Source organism: Triticum urartu, chromosome 5, assembly GCF_003073215.2.
Source record: "Triticum urartu cultivar G1812 chromosome 5, Tu2.1, whole genome shotgun sequence".
Taxonomy (NCBI): domain Eukaryota; kingdom Viridiplantae; phylum Streptophyta; class Magnoliopsida; order Poales; family Poaceae; genus Triticum; species Triticum urartu.
In genome coordinates this window covers 583,704,005-583,729,358 of record NC_053026.1, presented here as the reverse complement: position 1 = coordinate 583,729,358, position 25,354 = coordinate 583,704,005, and the positions used below count along the sequence as shown (strand labels likewise).

Genomic DNA, 25,354 nt, shown 5'->3' with positions numbered 1-25,354 from the left:
GGATAACAAGATGGGGTTTTCATCATATTGCATGAGTTTATCCCTCTACATCATGTCATCTTGCTTAAGGCGTTACTCTGTTTTCATTAACTTAATACTCTAGATGCATGCTGGATAGCGGTCGATGAGTGGAGTAATAGTAGTAGATGCAGGCAGGAGTCGGTCTACTTGTCTCGGATGTAATGCCTATATACATGATCATGCCTAGATATTCTCATAATATGCTCAATTATGTCAATTGCTCAACAGTAATTTGTTCACCCACCGTAGAATACTTATGCTCTCGAGAGAAGCCACTAGTGAAACCTATGGCCCCCGGGTCTATCTTCATCATATTAATCTCCTAATACTTAGTTATTTCCTTTGCTTTTTACTTTGCTTTTACTTTACCTTGCATCTTTATCACAAAAATACCAAAAATATTATCTTATCATATCTATCAGATCTCACTCTCGTAAGTGGCCGTGTAGGGATTGACAACCCCTTATCGCGTTGGTTGCGAGGATTTATTTGTTTTGTGCAGGTGCGAAGGACTCACGCGTAGCCTCCTACTGGATTGATACCTTGGTTCTCAAAAACTGAGGGAAATACTTACGCTACTTTGCTGCATTATCCCTTCCTCTTCGGGGAAAAGCAACGCAGTGCTCAAGAGGTAGCACCTTCCTTCGCCCCCCATAAGAAATTCCTCACCATCCGGGTGAGATCATCACAAACGCTCTGTGGTAGCCGAAATACCCCCATCAAGTACGTTGGAAGGGACTGAGCAACTAGTTTGATCAGAACTTCTTTCCCTCCTTGTGATACACCATCACCCCACTCTAAAATCCTCTTATTGAGCTGCTCCTGTAGGTTTTGGAAACGCCCTTAGACATGCGGCCAGTAGGTGTAGGAAGCCCAAGGTAGCATTCCTCAAAGTGCAAATTATGTACGTGCAGCACCTTGGATACCGCCGCTTGGTTAGCAGGTCGGGATCTACTTCCAACTAAAATTGAAAACTTGGCAGGATTTATTGATTGTCCTGTGTATCTCTCATTGATGGCAACAACATCCCTGACTTCCATAGGTTCCAAAGTCATGGCTCGAAAGAATAATAAGGTGTCGTTTGCAAAAACCAGGTGTGATATGCCCGGCGCCCTCGGGCACACCCGTACAGGAGTGATATGTCATTGTTGCACTTTCTGTTTCAAAATAGCGCCAAGTCCATCAACAACAAAAAGGAAGAGGAACGGTGATAATGGGTCTCCCTGCTGTAACCCATATGACGGGGCGAACAAATCTGAGCTGGCTCCATTAACTTTGCCAGTATAAGTCAATGAGGTTACGCACCTCATGATCGAGTGCACCCACCGGTGATCAAAGCCAAGTTGTCGCATCATTCGCCGAAGGAATTCCCAATCCACCATATCATATGCCTTGGAACGCTCAAGTTTGTAAGCACATACACTCCTATCTGGATCCTTCTCCTGCTTAATAGAATGTAAGCATTCAAAGGTAAAGAAAGCATTATATGTGACCAGTCTACCTGAAACAAAAGCACTCTGCTCTGGGGCAATGATATCCTCAAGGAGAGGCCGAAGTCGGTTCACCGGGAACTTAGATATAACCTTATAGATAACATTGCACAAACTGATGGGGCGAAATCCAGACAACCGTGTTAGTTCTTTCACCTTAGGGATCAATACTATGGAGGTGACGTTTACTCCCTCTAGCATGATACCCGAGTGAAAAAATGGTTTCACAACCCCGATTATCTCTTCCTTTAGGGTACCCCAATTTCGCTGAAAAAATCTTACCAGAAAGCCGTCGGGGCTAGGAGATTTAAGAGGTCCTATCTGGAAGAGAGTGTCACTGATTTCCTTATTCGTGAAGGGTCCACACATTTTTTTCATTGGTGTCCTTTGTCCCCTTTGCTTTAAAAAGATGAATAACCTCCATTGGGTCAACATTCGGATCAGCTGTAAACATATCCTCAAAGTACTCTTGTGCCATCTTAATCATAATTTTCCGATCCCGCTGCCACACCCTATGAGAATCTGTTAACCCCTTGATCCTATTTTTCCTTACCCTCCAAACAGCTTTACGGTGAAGATAAAAGGATTTATATGTTCAAAAGAATGGATGGAACAGAAGAATAACGGTTACTGAGAGAACAATAGAATATTTTGTATTTATTTTCTTACAATATGTTTTTTTGTGAGAGTTCTTACAATAAGTTTTAGTCAAGCACATATTTTCGAAAAATATCACATTGTGTTTCCTGCTTTAATGTTTGATTTCCATATACTTGCACAAATTATGTACGCATTTACTACTGTGAAACCCAGGTGGTCTATGGACCTGGATGTATTTTTTATTTCTCGTGTTCTTTCTACTACCTTGACAATTGAGGAATAGATCCGAAATTTTCCTCGCAAAAAAGGTGCCTTCACAATTCCAAATTTCCTTTGTGTGAAAAGCCTGAATTTAGGTCATAAGTTGTTATATGTATGCTTACGCAAGATTTCACTAAATCAAGCAAACAAACTTTAAATATGCATGTCAATTATTGTTAGATGCTCATTATTGAATTTGTTCTACTATAGTTTCACATCTCATGTCATTGCACTTGATTTTCTTAGTGATGCCTAAAATACGACAAGCCTTGCTCCTTGAACACTTCTACTTAAAAGGAATTGGATATATAACAAACATGTGTGTGAACTTAAGTTTTTGTGTAAGCGCATACTAAACAAAGAAAAACTTTCAAAATTATGAGGTCGCCTGGATAAAGCCCACCAAGACAGGCTGGTGGGTGAACATCTGCGCATGAGAATTCTAGATTTTTTTTATCTCTAACACATCCGCACATATTATAGACACCTTTTGCGAGGATACCGTTTCTTCCGATTGAATGCACGGACCTATTTGCTATCCCACTAAGAACAGATACACCACTCATCTTTCACCCGATGATAGTGCTAAGCTGAAAGAGGGGTACCATCAAAGGACATCACTATGACTTTCTCAACTCTATACTCCATGGTTTGGACTAGAACAATTCTTTTTTTAACCGCGGACACCGAGCGTGTTTTTGTAATGATAAAGAGTGTTTCGAATTGTTCTTGCTTTAAAAAATATTCATATTTCAAATTATGTTCATGCTTTTCAAAAAAATCTTAAATTCCGCAAAAAATGTTCCATTTTTCCAAAAGTTACAAACATTGTTCTCCAAAACATTAAAAATAAAATGAAAACCATGTGTTCAAATATGTTCCTTTTCCAATAAAAAACAATGTTTTGAAAAGTATTCAATTTTTTTAAATAATATTTTTTTTATGTTCCATGCACCACTACACTTCCATCAGATAGGGTGGTTTCTTCACGTCCCGACTTCATGCTCCGAAAAGCGATAATCAAAGTAACCTTATTATCAATGTTTATCATAATTGGATATAAGAAATGATGCGTGATGGTACACGGAGCAGGATTTATGAAATTTTGTCGCCCGTTGTAACACATGGGCATTTTCGCTACTACATATCATAGAAGATTGTAAATCCTCGTAGGGCAAAATGAACAAAAAATTGATGTGGAGATACTTTCTCTCTCTCTCTCCCTCCCTCTCGGAGACTATGAACAAAAGATGTGCCCACCAAGATGATAACCCTTCGTTTCGCTTGTTTGAACGACAGTTGGCATTTGCTTCGTTTTCTTGCACGGAAAACGAGACCCTGCTTTTTGCCGAAAACAACTCGTCGAGAGACAAGAAGCCATCGATGCAACCGAATTTCCACAGCTGGTCGTCCTCTCGCGTTCGGTTCGCCAAAGAAGCGAAAGGAAAATCCGGAGACCCCCCTGGGCCAGAGCAAACACGATAAGGTGCAAGGCACATTTTTCTGATTTTCTTTCATCCCAGTCCAACTCCCCAGCCTGTATTTCTCTACGTGTATTTCTATGGCGAGCCGAGGGAGACAGCGACGGAAGAAAACAAAAGGGGGCGCCTCTCATCATCGCGCACGAAAGGGAAAGCATCAAATGCAGCCACCTCTTCATCTTCTTGTTGATTTATTTTGACATGTTGGATTCTTTTCCCTGGCCCGTTCCCCTTTGATTCCTTTCTCGAAAAAGTTTTTCATCGCCATGTTTTGGTCGCTTGCTCGCTTGCTGTCGTAGCTTCTTTGCTTCTTTTGTTTTGCCTTACCACCACCGAGCGAGCGCCCCGTGAAAAGAGAGATGGGCATGGCGACCTAGCTTGGCCTTTTGCTTTAAACTTGAGTTCTTTTTTTGTTTTTCTCGGCTCATTTTTTGGTTTCCTCCTTTGTCTTTACCGGGGGGCTAAAGTGGCCAAAGCTTCTTTTCTTTAACGGCGAAAACGACAGGCCAAGGTGATAATAATTTTTACTTTCTATAATCCCCGCCGACGCAAACTGTAAATAAATGTATCAACTGTTAGATAGTAGATATAAGTATGTGGATATTGCTGTGCCTCGCTGCTCTGCTCGTATGGTGGAAGGGAAGGTGAAATTAACGCGGGTCACGGTCACGGTCGTGCAAAAGAAGAATGGACATGTTCGTCTGACCTTCTCCGTGTCTTCATTTTCAACGAACACTTTTTAGTTTTTGAAACAGATGCGAAGGGAAAAAAGGCTTAATTTACTAATTACCGTGGCCACTCCATTTTGTTCGCCGCATAACCTGATCCTAACAAAATTAAAGTCGATCCAACCACGAACCTCTTTCTGCAAGCAACAAAAGAAAAAGAAGCAGGAATTTCCCACTCCCAATTTACACGGCCCCCTTGTCAGAGACGTGTTGAGGCCACCTCTTTTCCCAGTGTGTGTGTGTGTGTTTTGGCCTATTTTTTCTGGTGTGTTGAGACTACTGGTGGTACTCAAGAGTGAGAAAGACCCGTCTTCTTTTCTTTTCTCTCGTTTCTATGGATTTTAACCACCTTTCCCTTTTCCGGGACCTCCCTCGAGCCTCTCTTTCACGCCCTGCGCCACCCCCTCTCTCTTTTTCCCTCTCTGAAACCTGAGTCTGAATTCCGAAAGAGAGAGAGCCTGAGCCCATGCCTTGCCTGAGAAGTTTCGTGCCCTGCACTGCCCTGCCATGCTGCTTTCTCTCTCTAGAAAGCCCTCCCGTTTCCAGCGCCATGATGCTGCAGTCCTCGTCAGTCTTCGAACAGAGGGAGAGAGAGGGCAGTGTTCTTTTTTCTTTTACTACTAGTAACAGTGGCGCTGCAGCAGTAGAGCAGCAGTGGCAGTGGGAGAAGGAAGAGAACTCAGCTGGAGTGGGTGGGCCGTAGCTTTCCTGAAAGCAAGACGTGTAAACTATTTCCGCGCTGCCATCCCATCCCATCCCACCCCTGCGTCAGCAGCGGCACTTGTCACTCTCACCTGCTCTCTCTCTCTCTCTCCCCGCCGCCACCACACACACCACCGTCGCCGACTCGCCGTGTGTGCGGGTGCGGTGGTCGGTCGCGGTGAGGGGAGGAGGAGGGTGGGGTGGACAACGACTGCTGCCATTTACCGTGACAGTGGGCCCGGATCACGGGCGGGTCCGAGCGAGGGCCCGCGTCCGGGCCTGATGGGGGCCCTGAGGAAGCAAGATCGGGCCCGAATGGACGGTGGTATCTTTCCTCCTCTCGCACCAACGGCCCATTTGCGTGTACCAAATGGGGAATGAAGAACAAACGTGTTGGCAAGGAATTGCTGGCCTGCTGTTTGTTTATTAAAAATGGCAGTCCTGTCCTGATCACGAATTCATAACGGTGGGAGGTTACATGCTGTTTTGGGTGTGTGTAGGCCATGTTAGAGAGAGAAGCTATTTGATGATTTGGAGGACCTCTTTAATGGCTTTCTTCTTCCCTTGCCCGCTCTTAATTTCTTTGTCCCTTTCTTCTTTTTGCATCATACGGAGTATATGGTTAGATAGATCGAATCGCACAGCTACGCGCATCAATCGATACAAATGACCGAGATTTTTTTAAGGGACAATGCTAGGCGTCAGTCGGCCGATCAACAATAGCAATAGGTTGTAGCACCGGCCGTCCGATTGCCCTCCGCATGGCAGTTAGATGCAACACTAGCCGCGCATGATCCAACCAGTCCTTCTTTACAATGCCTCCATGAGCCCCGCACATGCCCTCATCCATAGTAGCACCCCCGTCAATAGCAGCTTTGCGGTAGGCACCAATCACCATTCACAACTTGACTCATAATATCGCCTGGCCGGACCCACATCGTGCTTCTCCGAGATAAATAGCTAACTGTAATTGAAAGCATCAACGACTCATCGTGTTGGCCGCAACACTATCCCACGTCGATAGTATCTTTTCAAACTCGCCATCAAATCATCCTCCTTATCAGTTGTAGCTTCTCTACCTCGCCTTCAAAGCACCCCCCCCTTCCGATCGTAGCTCTAGCACGCCCTTGCCAAAATTCCCGCACACCCTCGTCGTAACACCGTCTCACGCAAATTGCAGCTCCCGACCTTGTTGGTCACAAATTGGTACTCGTTGGTTGCAACTCTGGACTTGTGGCATCGGTGCATCGCCGGCCAACCCTTTGCAGTAGCACATGTGGCAAACGGTTGTTGGCCTTGCATAGATAGGCCCCTTAGCATGCAGCAGCGGGCAGCAGCTCGGTAGCTATCGCAACGGTGGTTCCCCGGGTATTCCGATGACGGCAGGAGAAGATCGCAACGATGATTCCCCCAGGTATTCCAGTGAAGGTAGGAGAAGATCGCAACTAGGTGTTGTGCACGGTGGTCGATGCAAGAGTCTGTCCTGAGTAGGGGATATATACGAGAGGGAGATGGATGATTCAGGAAGAAGAAGAGAGGGATAAGGTAGAACATGTGTGACACCCCACCTGACACGCGGGCTAAGTCGAAGTTGTGAATGTGGCTTCGCTGCGGCCGATGCAACGCGTGATCGATCGATAGATTCATATCGTTTACCCGGAAAATTGGGATAACGTTACGCGTTGGCCAGCTAATCTTTTGAAGATATCGTCCAGACCGTGAGTTGTTGGATCCATCGTGAGATAGCCGTCCGATCCAGCTGACAAGGTTTGCAACATAGGTCATGTTCGCTAGCAGGTTTCGCTCAAGGATTTGCATAATGGCACTCTGCAACATGAGCCATGTTGCACTTGGAGGGGTTGCAACATGGCCATGTTGCGCTCGGAGGTTTGGTATCACTCTTTTTGCAGCATGAGTCATGTTGCCACCGCGGCATATACTCCTTAATCGATTTGCCTCCACAACCCTGCAACACCGACATCGTCGCGTAGCCCTCCAACCAGACGACCCATTCGTAGCATGGCGGCGCCTTCCACAAAATTGGGAAGCACCCCCCCCCTCGCCGCCGCCCATACACACACCTGATGACCGGGATTAATGCGCCATCAATTGTCCCAGCTAGCGGTACCTGATGGGGGCGAGGGGATGGCAACAGGGTGCCTCAGGAAGAAAAAGATTCAAGAGGTGATGTCACCATGGATTTGGAGATAGACTGGCCTTCCCTTCACATCTGGTGTAGATCGCTACGTCGTCAGCAAGCTCTGTCGAAGGGGATCAAGCGATGTGTGAAAAGACTAAAGAAATTAGAAAGAGTAACGCGGTCAGTGTGAGGATAAGATATCATGGGCGGGGCGGTGCGTGGGCCCCATGTGAGATGTTAGGATATGATCTCAAGTGAGAAAGATATGAAGGCCGTATATGGCGACTTTGTGTTTGCACATTACTACTATAGCCTTCATATCCATATGAAGTGTGCTCTATAGATGATATGACGGCCGCAGATATGATGACTCTTCTTCTATAGTTGGAGACTACAAGCTTGTGTATCAATCGAGACAAAGATAAATTTACTTTCTCTAGATATAAAATATATACTTTTGTCCGGACAATGCACAAGGATATTGCTCCTTAAAACCAGCGGCGTAATCAATTGGTAAAAGCTACCCCCCTAAAGAAATATCAGGGTGTTTATAGATCACTTATACTGTCTCCGTCCAATAATATAACATGATTTCTTTACACTACACACTAATGTAAAAAATGATTTTATATTATAGGACAAAGGGAGTATTTGTTTACATATGGAGTAAAAGTTTTTATCCGATTGGGGCAACACACCAAGAGCAGATCACCGAGCGAGCGTTGCACTGAAGCCAGCCACTTGGTCCCTCTTGGCCCAGCCACGAGGCCTGGGGAGGGCGGTCAAAAGCCACGAGCACCACCACCACCACCACCACCACCGCCTGCGACAGGTTTTTTACCACGCAGCAGCACCACCAGCAGCAGTAGGTACCACTCGCACTCGGGCGCCCTTTTTCTTTACCGTCCCCGAGAGACGTCCCGTCCGGTTTCACCGCTGCGCCCTTTGTTCGTTCCCCTGACGCAAGATCGATCGGACGAGACGAGGAAAAGAAGCCGGGGCTTCGCTCGGCGGGTTACGGACAAAAGGCGCGATCAGTGTAATCATGGCCCCCAGGATCTCGCGTCCCCGTAGCGGGGGCACTCGCCAAGCACGATGGCCGCGCCTCCACGCCCCACCCCGCCCCAACCCCAAGCAAACCTCGATCGTATTTTTCTCTCGGGAAAATTAGAGCCAATTTCACTTTATTTTTGCTCCACACGCACAATTACTTGGAGAGCACACATCATGTGACCTCCATAAAGATTTGTACAAACGGTGCGGGTGGGTCTACGAGGACGCCAGGGTCTTCATCCGCCCAGGTGAAAGAGAAATCGTCGTCAAACGAACGCCTGTCGCCTGGCGTCACGAGAATCCTGCTGCACCCGGCGGTCTTCATTTTTCCTTTTCCCGGTGCCGGACGGGGACGCAGATCTTCTCCCCTTTTTTACCGCGGTGAAAGCGGGGGTGAAGTGGGAGCGGGGCAAAGGCGGGGCGGGGTAGAAAAAGCGGCGAGCGGCAGAGCGTGGTCACTCACGCCACCCCCATGGGTCGGGTCGAGTCGCGATGGTGGCAGAGGCATCGATGCCGCGGCAGAGGGGGTGGGCGCGGCGCCCGAGAATGCACGAGCGGGCTGCCTCTCACGACGATCGCGCGCAGTTCTCCGCATTCCCCACCTTATTTTAATCCCGGATTGACGCGCCACCGGATAGAATACTCTGCTTGCTTACTGGATAGACGGGCCCCCACCCTGGGAACCCATGGGCCCCGGCCCTCATCAGTCCTCGCCTTGTTTCGGCCAGGTGAATGATCTGCGTTCGGCTGTGCATCATGGCGTGCTCCCTCGCCCAAATCCAAAGCTCCTTCGTCGTTTCCTCCGGCGAGAATCTTCCCGACCGGAATCATGGCGGATCACAGTAACAGCACCAGCGCCACACAGTTCGGCTCACTCAATTCATCATGCCGCAGAGCAGAGTGGGGAAAAACATGGCATAAACTTGAATTATTGCTCATCATAGTTCATCATCTCTTCAATAGCAATAGCAATAGCAATAGCAATAGCAATAGCAAGCACCATCCATAAGATTATATAACAACTCTTCACTGGCAAGGTAAGTCTTAGATTGATCAATTCCTACAGGCAAGCAGAGAACAGCCGGCGAGAAGCCTCGCCGGACGATCCCCCTCTTCTTCTCTTACAGCTGCTGCTACTAGTACTAGTCGGCGGGAGGGGGTGAAGCGTCACCAAAGCTCCACGGCCTCCTCATGGCGAGAACAAAAATTACATGGCAGGGGGGGGTCAAAACTCGAAATTAATGGAGGATGGATGGTGCTGCTAGGGGATGGGAGTGTTTTTTTCTCTTTTTTCCGAAACAAAAAAACCCCGGAAAAACGAACACGGAAACACCAAAAACTGGATCCGCCAACGGATCGAAGCGCGCCGAGGAGAAAGAAACGGAAAAGGCGGTGGGTGGAAAAATTGGGGATCCGTCCATCTACTGGCGGTTATTTTGTCCGCCTCGCCTCGCCACGCTCAGAGGACGGCGGCGAGCCCCGTGACGACCTTCGCCCTGGGCTGCTGCTTCTTGCTCGCCGCCTCCTCCGTCGGGCGCCACGGCGACACCACCACCGTGATCTTCTCGCCGGGGGTGGACGAGACCCCCCCGCTCGGGTTCATGCCGAACAGCAGCTCGAACTCGCCGGAGAAGCTCGCCGCCGACACCGCCGTCGCAGTTGCAGTTGCAGAGGCGGCGGGGGACGGGGCGGCCGCCTTGTCGCCGGTGCGGACGTGCGGGGACAGCCACTTGGCGCGCATGTACTCCGGCTTACGCCATGGTGGGAAGTGCAGCCCCTTCTTCTTCATGCTCTGCCGCGCCGCCTCCGCCACCACGGACACGATCTTCCCGAGCCGGTCGGACGTGCCAACGAACAACGGCGGCAGCGCCTGGAGCGCCGCGCGGTACGCCTTGGTCGACCGGGCCACCTCGAACTCGGACCTGAAGTGCACCTCCACGATCAGCCTCGCTCCGTCCCCAACAACGGCGTCGATGTACTCGTGCTCCCCTGCGTAGACAGACAGGTCCGGTAAGCCCCTGCCATGCCATGAAAGGGGAATACGCCGAGCTTAATTAGGTGAATCGAGGAGGACGGGATGTGTACCAGCGGGGTAGGACTTGGTCTTCTCCCAGCGCGACTTGCAGACGGCGGCGTCATAGCCGAGGGCCCTGAGGCCGTCGGCGACGGCGCGGCGGCACTCGGCCTTGCCCTTGCAGGTCCTGCCGCACCGCTCGGTGATCCTGGAAGCGTCGGCGAGAAGGTTCCGCTCGGCGACGCTGGCGCTCTGCACCAAACTCTGCACGCAAAGGGAAAGGAGGCAACCGCCTCGTAAATTCGTTGCGGCTTTTCCCAATTTGGGAGGGGTTGGCGTGCCATGCGGAAATTCCAGTAGTACCTTGAGTGCCTCCAGGGTGTCGCCGGCCGCGGACGGGGGAGGCGCGGAGGCCTGGCCGGAGGGGAGGAAGAAGCCCTCCTCGTCGTCGCTCTCCTCGTAGTTGCTGCCGTTGAAGCAGTTGCAGCGGCCGCGCGGCGGGCGCTCGACGGCCGCGGAGTCCTCCATGAAGCTGAGCACCATGCGGTCGAGCCCCACCGAGCCGACCTCCGCCTCCCCGCTGCCCACCGGCCTCTCCTCCTTCTCCCGCTCCTTGCCGTCCCCGGCCACCGCGAGGCGCTCCGAGGCGGAGACCCTCACGAGCAGCCTGCGGAGGCGGGAGACCCTGGGCGGCGCGGGCGGCGTCGGGGCGGGCGCGAGCGGCGGCGGCGGCGGCGGCTTCCCGTCCATGGCGCCGTGGTGGTGGCCGGCCTTGAGCTGGAACGGCATCGATCGCGTGAATCCTAACCACTACCGCAACCACGCCATCCCCAATCCCGAACTCCAACCAACCACACCAGCGCAGTTACACACCACCACCACCAGTCCCGACTGCAACCACCGCTCCTACCACACACACGCAGAAAAAAAAAAGAGATAGGACGCCCTCTACTGCCCGTCCAGTTCGCCGGCGGCGACGGCGGCCATTCCCGGCGGGCGGCTGGTTTATTTTTTTTTTCCTTCCCTCCCACGGTCGGTCGCCGGTCGCCTCCCCTCCCCGTCTCCTTTTCACAGTTTACAAGCGAGCGAAGGGGGTTCAAACGGGAGGGGAGCCTCGGGGTCTTAAAGGGCTCAGGTGGGGGCGGGGTGACGTGGCGGGCTGCGGGCCCGCTGGCCCAGCGGGTACGTGGCGGAGTGGGGCGAGCGGCTGGTCGCCCGACGGTGACACGCGCCTCGCACGGCGTTTGCCGTCTGCGCCAGGGAACGGTTGCGCATGCCCATTTTGCCCCCAGATAATGGCCGGCCCTTTCCAGGGCCATCTGCTGGAGCTCAGGGGCAGAATAGGGATTTCGCGCTGGGAGGTGGGGGGCCGTGGGTGGCGTGCGGGCGTGAGATGTGGAGTGGACTGGATAGTGAGGGACTACTGCTAGTGCTACCGACCCGTTTAAAAGTTTTTTTCTTTCTTTTACAGAGATATTTTTATCTTTTTTGGTTGGATTGGATAGGGCTGTTTTAGCGTGTTGGGCCTAGAACATACGTAAGGACTTTTGAGCAGGATGTTTCGATTTTCCTGCTACAGTTTTTTTTAGAATCACTGCTACAGTTTCTAAAACATTTCCTAGCCACCAACAATTGTTGGTTTCTCGTTATGGTACACCCCATGTTGTACTTCTCTTTTTTTGGGGGGAAAATGCAAGTTGTACTACGACTGCTTCGAGTCAAAATAAGCATCATATTTAGAGAGGGCCATAAAAATTTGCTTCCTAATTTACCCGCAACGCAAACGCCGATACAACTATCAACTATTGAAATAATGAGAACTTTAATTCGTACGTAAAATATATAATAGTAGAGTATTTATTCTAGATTTCGAAGAAATTCGGTTGATCGATGGTGCTTGAAGCTATCGAGCGCTGAGATATTCTAAGATCAGTGATGACTCACAAAGCCTAACATAAAATTCAGCAATTGATTTTGCAACGATCAAAACAAGAGCATCTCTGGTCAAATTTGGCTACCCTGACGTCCGCGGAAAAGAACCGGCCACCCCCATTTGTTCGCTTGGGCAACCACAATTGTCGTATTCAAAATCTCGAACCAATGCAACCTCAAAAAAGGAAATCTCAAATCAATGCAAAGGCATGCACGAGATCATTCGATCAATATAGCAGACAACCAATTCAACGATTCAAGATTGCTCTGAATAATCCAGGATGGAAAAAAATCAACAATTTATAAATCAATTATCCTTATTGATCTCCTTCTTTTGTTGATCAACAATTTCTTCTAAGTTTTTTTAATGATTGAATTGGATGTGGTTGTTCTAGCATGGTGGGCCCAGTGCCTCGAGAGACATTTGTGCAAGATGTCTCAATTTTTCGGCTTCAATTTCTAAAATATTTTCCTGTCACCAGTTGTTATATTAAGATAGTATTAGTAAAACCCACCCATGCTGTACTGGTACAACGTCGAATAAAATTAGCATCATATTTAGGAAGGACCAAAAAAATGTGCTTCCTAATTTACCCGCAACGCAAACACCCATACAGATATAAACTGTTCAAATAATGAGAAATTTAATTCCTACATAAAATATATAATAGTAGAGTATTTATTCTAGATTTCGAAGAAATTCTATCGGTTCGATCGTGCTAGGTGCTATCGAGCGCATTGATATTCTGAAACAAGTGATGACCGACAAAGCAGAAAATAAATTTCAGCATCAGATCTTGCAAGGACCAAAACAAGAGCATCCCCGGTCAAACTTGGCTAACGTGAAGTCCACAGACAACAGCAAGCCATCCCCATTTGTTCGTTTGGGCAACCACACTCGTCGTATTCAAAATCTTGAACCAATGCAACCTCAAAAAAGGAAATCTCAAACCAATGCAAATGCATGCACAAGATTATTCGATCAATATAGCAGACAACCAATTCGGTGATTCAAGATATGTCAGAATAATCCATGATGAAAAAAATCAACAATTTATAAATCAGTTGCCCTTATTGATCTTCTTCTTTTCTTGATCAACCATTTCCTCTAAGTTTTCTTATGATTGGGATTGGATAGGGTTGTTTTAGCGTGGTGGGCCTACTGCCCTACAGAAGCTCGATAGTGTTTCAATTTTTCAGCTACGGGTCGAAAACATTTCTCTATCACTAATTGTCGGATTATACCCACATAGTGGTAGTAGAACCTGGGAAAATATCTGGTGCACCGGTGCTTGTGGTGCTACCGGTGCACCGAACTCATGTTGCACATTTTAAATGTTTGAAAAATTCTGAAAAAATCGCACATACACACAACATTTATGTAGGTTGTCACAAAATTTCAAGTCAAATACAAAATATAGCTTTAAAAACAAAAAATGGCAAATTCAACACCAAATAGTAGATATCATAAGTTGGGCTTTAAATTTGGCCCATTGTCACACTGATGTTAAATTTTCATTTTTGTATCTCAAGAAATGTTTCAAATTTTGATACGAAATTTTGCGACAACATACATTGATGTGGTGTCAATGTGCTAGATTTTTCTTTCAGATTTTTAAAAATGTTCTATTGCATCCGGTGCACCGGTAGCACCACAAGTGTGGGTGCACCGGATATATTCCCGATACAACCTACCCATGTTGTGCTTCATTTTTCCGGGAAAACACATGTTTTACTACATCTGCTTCGAATAAAGATGAGCATCATTTTTAGGGGAGACTAAAAAAATTCACTTCCTAATTTACATTCATCGCAAACTCTCATACAGTTATAAACTGTTCTAATAATACGAAAAAAAATTCCTACATAAAATATATAATAATAGATTATTTATTCTAGATTTCTAAGAAATTCGGTTGGATCGATGGTGCTTGGAGCTATCGAGGCAAAGATCTTCTCAAACCAGTGACGACTGACAAAGCCTAATATAAATTTCAGCATCTGATTGTGCAACGACCAAAACAAGAGCATCCCTGGTCAAATTTGGCGAATGTGATGTCCGCGGACAAGGGTCGGCCTCCCCCATTTGTTCCTTGGGCAACCACATTCGTCATATTCAAATCTCGAATCAATGCAACCTCAAAAAGGGAAATCTCAAATCAATGCAAAGGTATTCACGAGATCATTTGATCAATATAGCGGACAACCAACTCAACGATTCAAGATAGGTCAGAATAACCCATGATGAAAAGAAAAACAACAATTTATAAATCAATTGTCCTTATTGATCTCCTTCTTTTCTTGATCAACCATTTCCTCTAAGTTTTCTTATGGCTGGGATTGGATAGGGTTGGTTTAGGGTGGTGGGCCTAGTGCCCTACGGAAGCTCGAGAGACATTTGAGCAAGATGTTTTGATTTTTCAGCTACATTTTTAAAAACATTTTTTGTCACCAGTTGTCCGATTATTTCCAGATAGTAGCAGGGCAACCTACCCATGTTGTGCTTCATCTTTTCGGTAAAAACACAAGTTGTACTACAACTGCTTTGAATAAATATAAACATCATACTTAGGGAGAACTAAAAAATTCACTTCCTAATTTACGTTCATCGTAGATGCCCATACATTTATAAACTATTCAAATAATGAGAAATTTAATTACTACATAAAATATATAATATTAGAGTATTTATTCTAGATTTAAAAGAAATTCGGTTGGATCGATGGTGCTCGGAGCTATCGAGTGCAAAGATATTCGCAAACCATTGATGACTGATGAACCCTAAAATAAATTTCAACTTCAGATTTTGCAACGACCAAAACAAGAGCAACTTTGCTCAAATATGGCTAACGTGATGTCCGCGGACAAGATCCCGACACCCAGGGCACCTCGATGTGCCCGCCATGTAGGACTAGACGCAAGGGCATGTGCTGATGGTGTCCTACATAGGGGGGGGGGTACTAATCACGTCGGCTCCCAGAGGTGGATTGGCCGAGGACCCCCAAACGACCAACCAGTTCGCCACATCCATCAGGCCCCATGATGTACCCAAGATGGAATCTTCTAAAGAATTGGCGCATACTCCAAGGCACAAATGCAATCTTCGGCATGTTTATCTCCAGACGCAACCTGCATATCTATAACCCTAGGTACCCCCGACATTTATATAAGCCGAGGGGTTTAGACCGTTGAGGTAGAGATATTCGAATATGATCTCGAGGTAGATCAACCTGTACTTTGTACCCAACCTACAATCAATACAACAAAGCAGGACGTAGGGTTTTACCTCTTCAAGAGGGCCTGAAGTTGCGTAAACATTGTGTCCCTTCTTTGTCCTGTTACCATTGTGCCAAGGCAACCAGCTCAAGACCTCCTACCCGAGATCTGTCGGATTCGACTCCTTCATTGGTGGCCCGTGCGTGCCCCTCCTTGTAGCCGAAGCGGCTCGATGGCTCGTCTTCAAATCAACAATAGCATCGGCTGTGGCATGAACTTCTTTACGGGATAACTTTTTGTCTTCGGCAACATCATGTTTTATGCTGATTTGACTAGCCACCTCAGCCACATAAAAAACTTCACTCCGCGTCAGATCATCGGATTTGGTAACCTGGAGTATGTTGTAGATTCGCACGGCGAGCTACCATTCTAGTGTCAGACCAGGTTCAATCCTGGACTAGGACCACGACGTTGGCCATGCGTCGGATCTGGCCTTGTGCTCGGAACCAAGCCTCACATCGATGGATCAAGCATCTTGCTTGACCGGTGAAGCCCCAAGGCCATGTCCGATCAGACCTCGGGCAAACTCTTGTAGAGCCCAACCTTCAATTAGGATATGGGCGAGGCCATGATATCTAATAGGCAACTTTATTCTTGTAGACTTTGTTGGGCCTTTAAGCACACAATTTTGTAGGCAGCAACAAATTTCTCTCAAGTGGATGACCAAAGATTTATCAATCCGTGTAAGGTGTAGAATGAACATCGTTCTCTCTCAGACAATTCTGCAACCGAATACAAGATGTCTCTTGTGTCCCCAACACACCAATACAATTGTCAGTTGTATAGGTGCACTAGTTCGGTAAAGAGATGATGATATATGTGTAATATGGATGGTAGAAATCACTATTTAGAATTTGAACAATTAAAAACAGTAAGGTAGCAAGCAACAAAAGTATGTGAAAACGGTGTCTCAATGCTTAGAAACAAGGCCTACGGTTCATACTTTCATTAGTGTCTCTCAACATTACTAACACAATTGAATCACATGATAATTCCTTAAAGTGCCCGGGATAGGTGGCCCCACCCGGTGGACCCCCGGGACCCTTCCGGTGGTCCCGGTACAATACCGGTGACCCCGAAACTTGTCCCGATGGCCGAAACAGCACTTCCTATATATAATTCTTTACCTCCGGACCATTCTGGAACTCCTCGTGACGTCCGGGATCTCATCCGGGACCCCGAACAATATTCGGGTTACTGCATATACATATCTTCACAACCCTAGCGTCACCGAACCTTAAGTGTGTAGACCCTACGGGTTCGGGAGACAAGCAGACATGACCGAGACGACTCTCCGGTCAATAACCAACAGCGGGATCTGGACACCCATGTCGGCTTCCAATCCATCTACAACGATAAAGCTCATGATACATCAAAATCATGCCAAATCAAGTACATGAGAGGAGAGAGAGAGAGAGAGATAGATAGGGAGAGAGAGAGAGATCAAACACATAGCTACTGGTTCACCATGGAGGCAAGAAGGTTGATCAAGATGGCCTCTGTGATGGCTTTCCTCTGCGGCAGAGTGCCAAAAAAGGTCTCTAGATGAGATCGCTTCGGAACAGAGGCTTGCGGTAGTGGAGTAAATATTCTAGGTTTCTTTCTAGGGGCTTCTCAATTTATAGGATTTTTTCAATGTTAGAATCATGCCAAAAGGAGTTACGAGGGAGCCATAAGGCAGGATGGCCCTCCCTAGCCCCCGGGTGTGCCCCCTACCTTGTGGGGCCCCTATGGGTCTTCTGGTTCTCCCCCAAAGCTTTGGTATCTCTTATGTTCCAAAAAAATGTCAAAATGTTTCGTCGTGTTTGGGCATTCGTATGTATCGATTTTCTGTAAAAAAACAAAACAAGCAGTAAATATGAACTCGCACTGGGCTCTAGATTAATATGTTAGTTCAGAAAATAATATAAAAGTGCACCAAAACCATATAGAACTCATGTAAATATAGCATGAATATTTCAAAAATTATAAATATGTTAAAGACGTATTGATATGTCCATTTTGCATCATGTTTTCCTACTATTATGTATAATGTCTTTGATCATCATTTCACTTTATGATGCAATTATAATGTCTTTTCTCTCTTAATGTGCAAGATATACATGAAGAGGAAAATTGTCGGCAACTGGAATTCTGAACCTAAAAGAGCTACAATAGAGATAGCTATTCTCCGAAGCTTCAAATGACCTAAAATTTTACGAAAATGTATTTTGTAATATACAAAAAATACTAGAAAGAAAAAGATCCGGAGAAGATTAACCATGGGCCCACAGGGCAAGGGCACACCCTATCCCACTGGGCCCGCCTTGCCCCCTTGTGGGGCCCACAAATTCCCTCTAGTGCCCATCTTCTAATATAAGAGGCTATTTGCTCTAAAAAATAAGAAGACTTTCAGGATGAAGCGCCGCCGTCTCAAGACGGAACCTGGGCAGGAGCATTTTTGCTTTTCGGCGTAGCGATTCCTGTTGGGGAACGTAGTAATTTCAAAATTTTCCTACGCACACACAGGATCATGGTGATGCATAGCAACGGGAGAGTGTTGTCTACGTACCCTCGTAGGCCGTTCGCGGAAGCGTTATATCAACGCGGTTGATGTAGTCGTACGTCTTCACGATCCGACCGATCCAAGTACCGAAAGCATGGCACCTTCGAGTTCTGCACACGTTCGGCTCGGTGACTTCCTCGCCTTCTCGATCCAGCAAGAGGGGCGAATTAGTAGATGAGTTCCGGCAGCACGACGGCGTGGTGACGGTGTTGGTGAAGAACAATCTCCGCAGGGCTTCACCTAAGCACTACGAAAACTATGACGGAGGATAAACTAGAGGGGACGGGGTTGCCGGCACACGGCTTGGTGTTTCTTGATGTCTCTTGGGTGCTAGCCCTGCCCCTCTATTTATATGTTGAGCCTTGGGGTCGAAACTTGGAGTAAAAGCCTCCACAAAGTCGGTTTCACCCGAAAGGCAAGAGTCCTTCTCGGACTCCAGGGCTAGACGCCAGGGTTCCCGGCATCTGGACCCAGACGCCAGGGACCCTGGCGTATGGCCCCTGGACTCCGCAAAACTTCCTTTAGCGCTTTCCAAAACCCTCGTGGGCTTTCCCCTTTGGCCCAGATAAAGTGTTCTCGTGCCCAAACATTTCGGGAAACATCCGGAACCCCTTCCGGTGAATTCCGGAACCCTTTTGGAGATCAAACACTACTATCCACATATCAATCTTTACTTCCGGACCATTCCAGAGTTCCTCGTCATATCTGTGATCTCATCCGAAACTCCGAACAACATTCGGTCACCAACATACATAACTCATAGTACTATATCATCAACGAACGTTAAGCGTGCGGACCCTACGGGTTCGAGAACTATGTAGACATGACCGAGACACCTCTCTGGTCAATAACCAATAGCGGGACCTGGATGCCCATATTGGCTCCTACATATTATACGAAGATCTTTATCGGTCAGACAACATAACAACATACGTTGTTCCCTTTGTCATCGGTATGTTACTTGCCCGAGATTCGATCGTCGGTATCTCAATACCTAGTTCAATCTCGTTACTGGCAAGTCTCTTTACTCGTTCCATAATACATCATCCCGCAACTAACTCATTAGTTGCAATGCTTGCAAGGCTTATAGTGATGTGCATTACCGAGTGGGCCCAGAGATACCTCTCCGACAACCGGAGTGACAAATCATAATCTCGAAATACGTCAACCCAACAAGTACCTTTGGAGACACCTGTAGAGCACCTTTATAATCACCCAGTTACGTTGTGACGTTTGGTGGCACACAAAGTGTTCCTCCGCTAAACGGGAGTTGCATAATCTCATAGTCATAGGAACATGTATAAGTCATGAAGAAAGCAATAGCAACAAACTAAACGATCAAATGCTAAGCTAACGGAATGGGTCAAGTCAATCACATCATTCTCCTAATGATGTGATCCCGTTAATCAAATGACAACTCATGTAAATAGCTAGGAAACATAACCATCGTCGATCAACGAGCTAGTCAAGTAGAGGCATACTAGTGACACTCTGTTTGTCTATGTATTCACACAAGTATTATGTTTCCGGTTAATAAAATTCTAGCATGAATAATGAACATTTATCATGATATAAGGAAATAAGTAATAACTTTATTATTGCCTCTAGGGCATATTTCCTTCCGTCTCCCACTTGCACTAGAGTCAATAATCTAGATTACACAGTAATGATTCTAACACCCATGGAGTCTTGGTGCTGATCATGTTTTGCTCGTGGAAGAGGCTTAGTCAACGGGTCTGCAACATTCAGATCCGTATGTATCTTACAAATTTCTATGTCTCCCACCTGGACTAGATCCCGGATGGAATTGAAGCGTCTCTTGATGTGCTTAGTTCTCTTGTGAAATCTGGATTCCTTCGCCAAGGCAATTGCACCAGTATTGTCACAAAAGATTTTCATTGGACCCGATGCACTAGGTATGACACCTAGATCGGATACGAACTCCTTCATCCAGACTCCTTCATTTGCTGCTTCCGAAGAGCTATGTATTCCGCTTCACACGTAGTGTTGGGGAACGTTGCAGAAAACAAAAATTTTCCTACTCGTTTCACCAAGATCATCTAGGAGTTCATCTAGCAACGAGTCATTGGATGCATCTACATACCTTTGTAGATCGCGCACGGAAGCGTTCAAAAGAACGGTGATGATGTAGTCGAACACGACGTGATCCAAATCACCGATGACCAAGCGCCGAACGGATGGCACCTCCGCGTTCAACACACGTATGGGACGGGAGACGTCTCCTCCTTCTTGATCCAGCAAGGGGGAAGGAGAGGTTGACGAAGATCCAGCAGCACGACGGCGTGGTGGTGGATGCAGGGTGTCACAGTAGCAGGGCTTCGCCTATACTACGAGGAAGAGAGACGTAACGGGGAGAGAGGGAGGCGCCAGGGGCTGTTGTAAAATCCCTCCTCTCCCCCCCACTATATATAGGGGTGCCAAGGGGGGGGCGCCGGCCCTAGTAGATGAGATCTACTAGGGGGGGCGGCGGCCTAGGGTGGGGGGCTTGCCCCCCAAGCAAGGGGGCGCCCCCTCTAGGGTTTCCCCCAACCCTAGCCGCATGGGCCCTTGGGGGGGTGGCGCCCCAGCCCACTATGGGCTGGGTTCCCTCCCACTTAAGCCCATGGGGCCCCCCGGGATAGGTGGCCCCACCCGGTGGAACCCCGGGACCCTTCCGGTGGTCCCGGTACAATACCGGTGACCCCGAAACTTGTCCCGATGGCCGAAACAGCACTTCCTATATATAATTCTTTACCTCCGGACCATTCCGGAACTCCTCGTGACGTCCGGGATCTCATCCGGGACCCCGAACAATATTCGGGTTACTGCATATACATATCTTCACAACCCTAGCGTCACCGAACCTTAAGTGTGTAGACCCTACGGGTTCGGGAGACAAGCAGACATGACCGAGACGACTCTCCGGTCAATAACCAACAGCGGGATCTGGATACCCATGTTGGCTCCCACATGCTCCACGACGATCTCATCGGATGAACCACGATGTCGAGGATTCAATCAACCCCGTACGCAATTCCCTTTATCAATCGATATGTTACTTGCCCGAGATTCGATCGTCGGTATCGCAATACCTCGTTCAATCTCGTTACCGGCAAGTCACTTTACTCGTACCGTAATGCATGATCCCGTGACCAGACACTTGGTCACTTTGAGCTCATTATGATGATGCATTACCGAGTGGGCCCAGTGATACCTCTCCATCATACGGAGTGACAAATCCCAGTCTCGATCCATGTCAACCCAACAGACACTTTCGGAGATACCCGTAGTCTACCTTTATAGTCACCCAGTTACGTTGTGATGTTTGGTATACCCAAAGCACTCCTACGGTATCCGGGAGTTACACGATCTCATAGTCTAAGGAAAAGATACTTGACATTGGAAAACTCTAGCAAACGAACTATACGATCTTGTGCTATGTTTAGGATTGGGTCTTGTCCATCACATCATTCTCCTAATGATGTGATCTCGTTATCAATGACATCCAATGTCCATAGTCAGGAAACCATGACTATCTGTTGATCAACGAGCTAGTCAACTAGAGGCTCACTAGGGACATGTTGGTGTCTGTTATTCACACATGTATTATGATTTCCGGATAACACAATTATAGCATGAATAAAGACAATTATCATGAACAAGGAAATATAATAATAATGCTTTTATTATTGCCTCTAGGGCATATTTCCAACATGTAGATCCCGCCACGACGCTTTGTTTAGACCTGCACCAACTGACAGCTCCACCATTCAATATATATACGTATCCGGTTTGCGATTTAGAATCGTCCGGATCAGTGTCAAAGCTTGCATCGACGTAACCATTTACGACTAGCTCTTTGTCACCTCCATAAACGAGAAACATATCCTTAGTCCTTTTCAGGTATTTCAGGATGTTCTTGACCGCTGTCCAGTGATCCACTCTTGGATTACTTTGGTACCTCCTTGCTAAACTTATAGCAAGGCACACATCAGGTCTGGTACACAGCATTGCATACATGATAGAGCCTATGGCTGAAGCATAGGGAACATCTTTCATCTTCTCTCTAACTTCTGCAGTGGTCGGGCATTGAGTCTTACTCAACTTCACACCTTGTAACACAGGCAAGAACCCTTTCTTTGCTTGATCCATTTTGAACTTCTTCAAAACTTTGTCAAGGTATGTGCTTTGTGAAAGTCCAATTAAGCGTCTTGACATATCTCTATAGATCTTGATGCCCAATATATAAGCAGCTTCACTGAGGTCTTTCATTGAAAAACTCTTATTCAAGTATCCCTTTGTGCTATCCAGAAATTCTATGTCATTTCCAATCAACAATATGTCATCCACATATAATATCAGAAATGCTACAGAGCTCCCACTCACTTTCTTGTAAATACAAGCTTCTCCAAAAGTCTGTACAAAACCAAATGCTTTGATCACACTATCAAAGCGTTTATTCCAACTCCGATTGGCTTGCACCAGTCCATAAATGGATCGCTGGAGCTTGCACACTTTGTTAGCTCCCTTTGGATCGACAAAACCTTCAGGTTGCATCATATACAACTCTTCTTCCAGAAATCCATTCAGGAATGCAGTTTGACATCCATTTGCCAAATTTCATAATCATAAAATGCGGCAATTGCTAACATGATTCGGACAGACTTAAGCATCGCTACGGGTGAGAAAGTCTCATTGTAGTCAATCCCTTGAACTTGTCGAAAACCTTTTGCAATAAGTCGAGCTTTATAGACAATAACATTACCGTCAGCGTCAGTCTTCTTCTTGAAGATCCATTTATTTTCAATGGCTTGCCGATCATCGGGCAAGTCAACCAAAGTCCACACTTTGTCTCATACATGGATCCCATCTCAGATTTCATGGCTTCAAGCCATTTTGCGGAATCTGGGCTCACCATCGCTTCTTCATAGTTCATAGGTTCATCATGGTCTAGTAACATGACTTCTAGAATAGGATTACCGTACCACTCTGGTGCGGATCTTACTCTAGTTGATCTACGAGGTTCAGTAATAACTTGATCTGAAGTTTCGTGATCATCATCACTAACTTCCTCACTAATTGGTGTAGGCGTCACAGGAACCGGTTTCTGTGATGAACTACTTTCCAATAAGGGAGCAGGTACAATTACCTCATCAAGTTCTACTTTCCTCCCACTCACTTCTTTCGAGAGAAACTCCTTCTCTAGAAAGGATCCATTCTTACCAACGATTGTCTTGCCTTCGGATCTATGATAGAAGGTGTACCCAACAGTCTCCTTCGGGTATCCTATGAAGACACATTTCTCTGATTTGGGTTCGAGCTTATCAGGTTGAAGCTTTTTCACATAAGTATCGCGGCCCCAAACTTTAAGAAACGACAACTTTGGTTTCTTGCCAAACCACAGTTCATAAGGCGTCGTCTCAACGAATTTCGATGGTGCCCTATTTAACGTGAATGCAGCCGTCTCTAAAGCATAACCCAAAAACGATAGCGGTAAATCTGTAAGACACATCATAGATCGCACCATATCTAGTAAAGTATGATTACGACGTTCGGACACACCATTACGGTATGGTGTTCCGGGTGGCGTGAGTTGCGAAACTGTTCCGCATTGTTTCAAATGTAGACCAAACTCGTAACTCAAATATTCTCCTCCACGATCTGATCGTAGAAACTTTATTTTCTTGTTACGATGATTTTCAACCTCACTCTGAAATTCTTTAAACTTTTCAAATGTTTCAGACTTATGCTTCATTAAGTAGATATACTCATATCTGCTCAAATCATCTGTGAACGTGAGAAAATAATGATACCCGCCACGAGCCTCAACATTCATCGAACCACATACATCTGTATGTATGATTTCTAACAAATCTGTTGCTCTCTCCATAGTACCGGAGAACGGCGTTTTAGTCATCTTGCCCATGAGGCACGGTTCACAAGTACCAAGTGATTCATAATCAAGTGGTTCCAAAAGTTCATCAGTATGGAGTTTCTTCATGCACTTTACACTGATATGACCTAAACGGCAGTGCCACAAATAAGTTGCACTATCATTATCAACTCTGCATCTTTTGGCTTCAACATTATGAATATGTGTATCACTACTATCGAGACTCATAAAAAATAGACCACTCTTAAAGGGTGCATGACCATAAAAGATATTACTCATATAAATAGAACAACCATTATTCTCTGATTTAAATGAATAGCCGTCTCGCATCAAACAAGATCCAGATATAATGTTCATGCTCAATGCTGGCACCAAATAACAATTATTTAGGTCTAATACTAATCCCGAAGGTAGATGTAGAGGTAGCGTGCCGACGGCGATCACATCGACTTTGGAACCGTTTCCCACGTGCATCGTCACCTCATCCTTGGCCAGTGTTCGCTTAATCCGTAGTCCCTGTTTCGAGTTGCAAATATTAGCAACAGAACCAGTATCAAATACCCAGGTGCTACTGCGAGCTCTGGTAAGGTACACATCAATAACATGTATATCACATATACCTTTGTTCACCTTGCCATCCTTCTTATCCGCCAGATACTTGGGGCAGTTCCGCTTCCAGTGAACAGTCTACTTGCCGTAGAAGCACTCAGTCTCAGGCTTAGGTCCAGACTTGGGTTTCTTCTCTTGAGCAGCAACTTGCTTGCTGTTCTTCTTGAAGTTCCCCTTCTTCTTCCCTTTGCCCTTTTTTTTGAAACTGGTGGTCTTATTGACCATCAACACTTGATGCTCCTTCTTGATTTCTACCTTCGCAGCCTTTAGCATTGCGAAGAGCTCGGGAATCGTCTTATCCATCCCTTGCATGTTATAGTTCATCACGAAGCTCTTGTAGTTTGGTGGCAGTGATTGAAGAATTCTGTCAATGACGCTATCATCCGGAAGTTCATCTCTTGTTTCCAATTCTTGTCTCCAAGTCCGGGATTGGTGCTAGTAGGTTGCTAGTAGTGTTAATTACTCCTTGTAGTTGATGCTAGTTGGTTTAATTGGTGGAAGATCATATGTTCAGATCCTATATGCATATTAGTACCCCTCTGATTATGAACATGTTTATGCTTTGTGAGTAGTTACTTTTGTTCCTGAGGACATGGGAGAAGTCTTGCT

General features: G+C 46.6%; 1 protein-coding gene across 1 annotated transcript; it reads right to left on the bottom strand.

Annotated features, from left to right (window-relative positions):
• Nucleotides 1-9,501: 9,501 nt before the first annotated feature.
• LOC125510955 lies at nt 9,502-11,595 on the bottom strand. Its single transcript, XM_048676239.1, has 3 exons — nt 10,854-11,595; nt 10,562-10,754; nt 9,502-10,465 (listed from the first exon to the last, which is right to left on the bottom strand). Exons 1-3 carry the CDS (start codon nt 11,277-11,279, stop codon nt 9,936-9,938), a joined length of 1,149 nt encoding a protein of 382 aa, XP_048532196.1. The 5' UTR covers nt 11,280-11,595; the 3' UTR covers nt 9,502-9,935.
• Between the last annotated feature and the right edge of the window lie 13,759 nt (nt 11,596-25,354).

Bases quoted from the DNA above. Each gene is read 5' to 3' on its own strand.
- LOC125510955 (XM_048676239.1), bottom strand. From the start codon at position 11,279: ATGCCGTTCCAGCTCAAGGCCGGCCACCACCACGGCGCCATGGACGGG. The intron at 10,755-10,853 runs GTACTACTGGAA...CTTTGCGTGCAG, and splicing joins ACACCCTGGAGGCACTCAAG to AGTTTGGTGCAGAGCGCCAG. The intron at 10,466-10,561 runs GTACACATCCCG...CTGTCTACGCAG, and splicing joins GACCAAGTCCTACCCCGCTG to GGGAGCACGAGTACATCGAC.